Source organism: Tupaia chinensis, unplaced genomic scaffold, assembly GCF_000334495.1.
Source record: "Tupaia chinensis unplaced genomic scaffold, TupChi_1.0 Scaffold000086_1, whole genome shotgun sequence".
In the NCBI taxonomy this organism is placed as follows: domain Eukaryota; kingdom Metazoa; phylum Chordata; class Mammalia; order Scandentia; family Tupaiidae; genus Tupaia; species Tupaia belangeri.
Window position 1 is genome coordinate 2,481,983 of NW_006159548.1, and position 1,986 is coordinate 2,483,968.

The window sequence follows — 1,986 nt, forward strand, 5'->3', positions numbered from 1 at the left end:
CAGGGGTGCCTGTTCAGGAGGCGCTGGAGCCCGGGATCCATGCCTTGAAGGTTGCACCTCCGTTTGCAGAAGTGCTTGTGACAGGAGCATGAGTCTATTCCGGAACAATTTGGGAAAGGAGTTGTTTGCCAGTTTTAATTTTAGTGTAACATGTATGAAGCCAACAAAAATAAATACTGACACTCAATAGTGTCTTCTGAAAACTCCCGTACTGGCCAGGATTAGAAAAAGAAAGTCTCTGATGGAACAGGCAAAAAAAGAAGCCTAGAGTGTATTCTGGATGGAAAATCTGTTTGTATGCTATCATGATGTATAGTAAATAAATAAAAGAATGTAAATAAATAAATTTAAATAATAAAAAAAAATTTTTTAAGGGAGGGGTGCCTGATGCATTGGATTTGAGGTCAGGAATCAACTATATCATTTTCTACTTTTTAACCCTACAGTCAGCCCAAGCACACCAGAGAAGCTACAAAAACTCAGAGAAATTCTGTACCCGAAGTCCCACCAGCCCTGTGCTGGCATGATTTACTACAAACAGCTCCCCGGGCTGAGCCTTCTCAAGGACTCCAGTGAGAGCATCGGGCTTCACCTTGAGTCTCCAAAGAATGGGGGCAGGGCCGAAAAGAAACGCGGCGGCCCTCAACTTAGCTTTAAAAAGAGGAGGAGTTGTGCAGAGGGGGAGGGGAGAAGGCGGCCGGCGCCTGCAGCCTCTGCCCAGGAAAACGCGAGGCAGGAAACGTCCCCAGCCCCCCTCCCCAACTGTCAAACCCTAGCCCAGCCGCGGTCCTCCCAGGACACGTGTCTACTGGATGTCTCTCTGTCCGGTCCAGGGACTTCCTGAAACCCCCGCCTCCGACTGCCCGAAACAGCCCTGAGTCAATCAGGGGACAGAAAGCCCCGCGAGCCTGACCCTGACTGCAGCGGCTGGAGCTCTGGGATCCTGGACCCGGGTCCAGAACTTCATTCAAGCGCCCAGTCCGCCCCATAAAGAGGAAACCCAGACGGCCCGAGGAGGATGCGAACTGGCTGCAATTTTGTCACTGAAAATGGTTATGAATACCGCACAGTGGTGGAGCCCTAGGTGTGACAAGCCTGGGCTCCCAGAGGGGCAGTCGCCGCCTCCCGTGCAATTCGACCCCCACCCCGGAAAGCCCCGCACGCGGCGCCCAGCCCTCCGACACCGCTCCTGAAGGCAAAAGATAAGAGGCAGGGGTGGGAGGAGGAAAGAAAGGAAGGAGAGAGGGAAGGAACTTTGTCGGGAAAAGGCTGGGTCTGAGTTTTTTTATTGTTATTATTTTCCACTTACTTGTCCATCAGCTGAAGTCCTAACCTCTACCAGAGCAGCTGCTATCAACCAAAGTGACAGGAGAACCATCACGAGTCGAGTTCACTTTTCAACTACTGGGCAAAGCAAATGCCCAGAGCAACCCCCCCAAAATAAGTTTCTTGGAAAAAGAAAAAGAAAAAGGAAAAAAAAATGCAGAATTAAAAAAAAAAAAAAAAAGATCTTCGGTGCTTTGCTTCAATGAAAATGAAATCTGAGCTCTGAGCCTGGCCCCCCTCTGCTCTGCAGTTCTTTCCACTTCACCTTCTCACCCCGTCCTCCCAAACCGAGGGTGCAGGAGCGAGAAGGTGCTGCGAGCCGGGCACCGGCTGAGCCGGGAGGGGGGAAGGACGAGGGGCTTCCAACTATCTCTGCCCAAAGCGGCTTTTGCAAGGCTTTTCGAGCACTATTGGTCCCTAAGGTTAGAGCGGAGAACGCTTGGGTCCCCCGGAGCACAGCAGGGGGAAGTATTGGCGAGGGCGCCGAGCGAGCGGGAGAAAGAGGCACGGCGAGGGCGACTCCGCCGCGCACGCAGAGGTGGGGGCGGGAGGAGCGAGGAGGAGGAGGCAACCGAGGAGGTGGGAGGAGTGGGCCGCTCGCTGGCTCCTGTTGCTCGCGGAGAGCCGTCTGCGCTCTGCCCGCGACCCGCCGGGCGCTAT

The 1,986-nt window shown here is 53.6% G+C and overlaps 1 protein-coding gene across 2 annotated transcripts in view; it reads right to left on the reverse strand.

Moving 5' to 3' along the window:
* The window catches only part of ADAMTS3 (ADAM metallopeptidase with thrombospondin type 1 motif 3), a 294,220-nt gene extending 292,737 nt beyond the window's left edge, over window positions 1–1,483 (reverse strand). The window contains exon 1 of one of the 2 annotated variants that reach the window (XM_027769729.1): window positions 1,310–1,483. In XM_027769729.1, coding sequence (XP_027625530.1) covers window positions 1,310–1,378 — 69 coding nt within the window. In that variant the 5' untranslated portion in view covers window positions 1,379–1,483. The remainder of the gene's footprint in view (window positions 1–1,309) is intronic. The other variant, XM_006142907.3, reaches the window with a different exon arrangement.
* Between the last annotated feature and the right edge of the window lie 503 nt (window positions 1,484–1,986).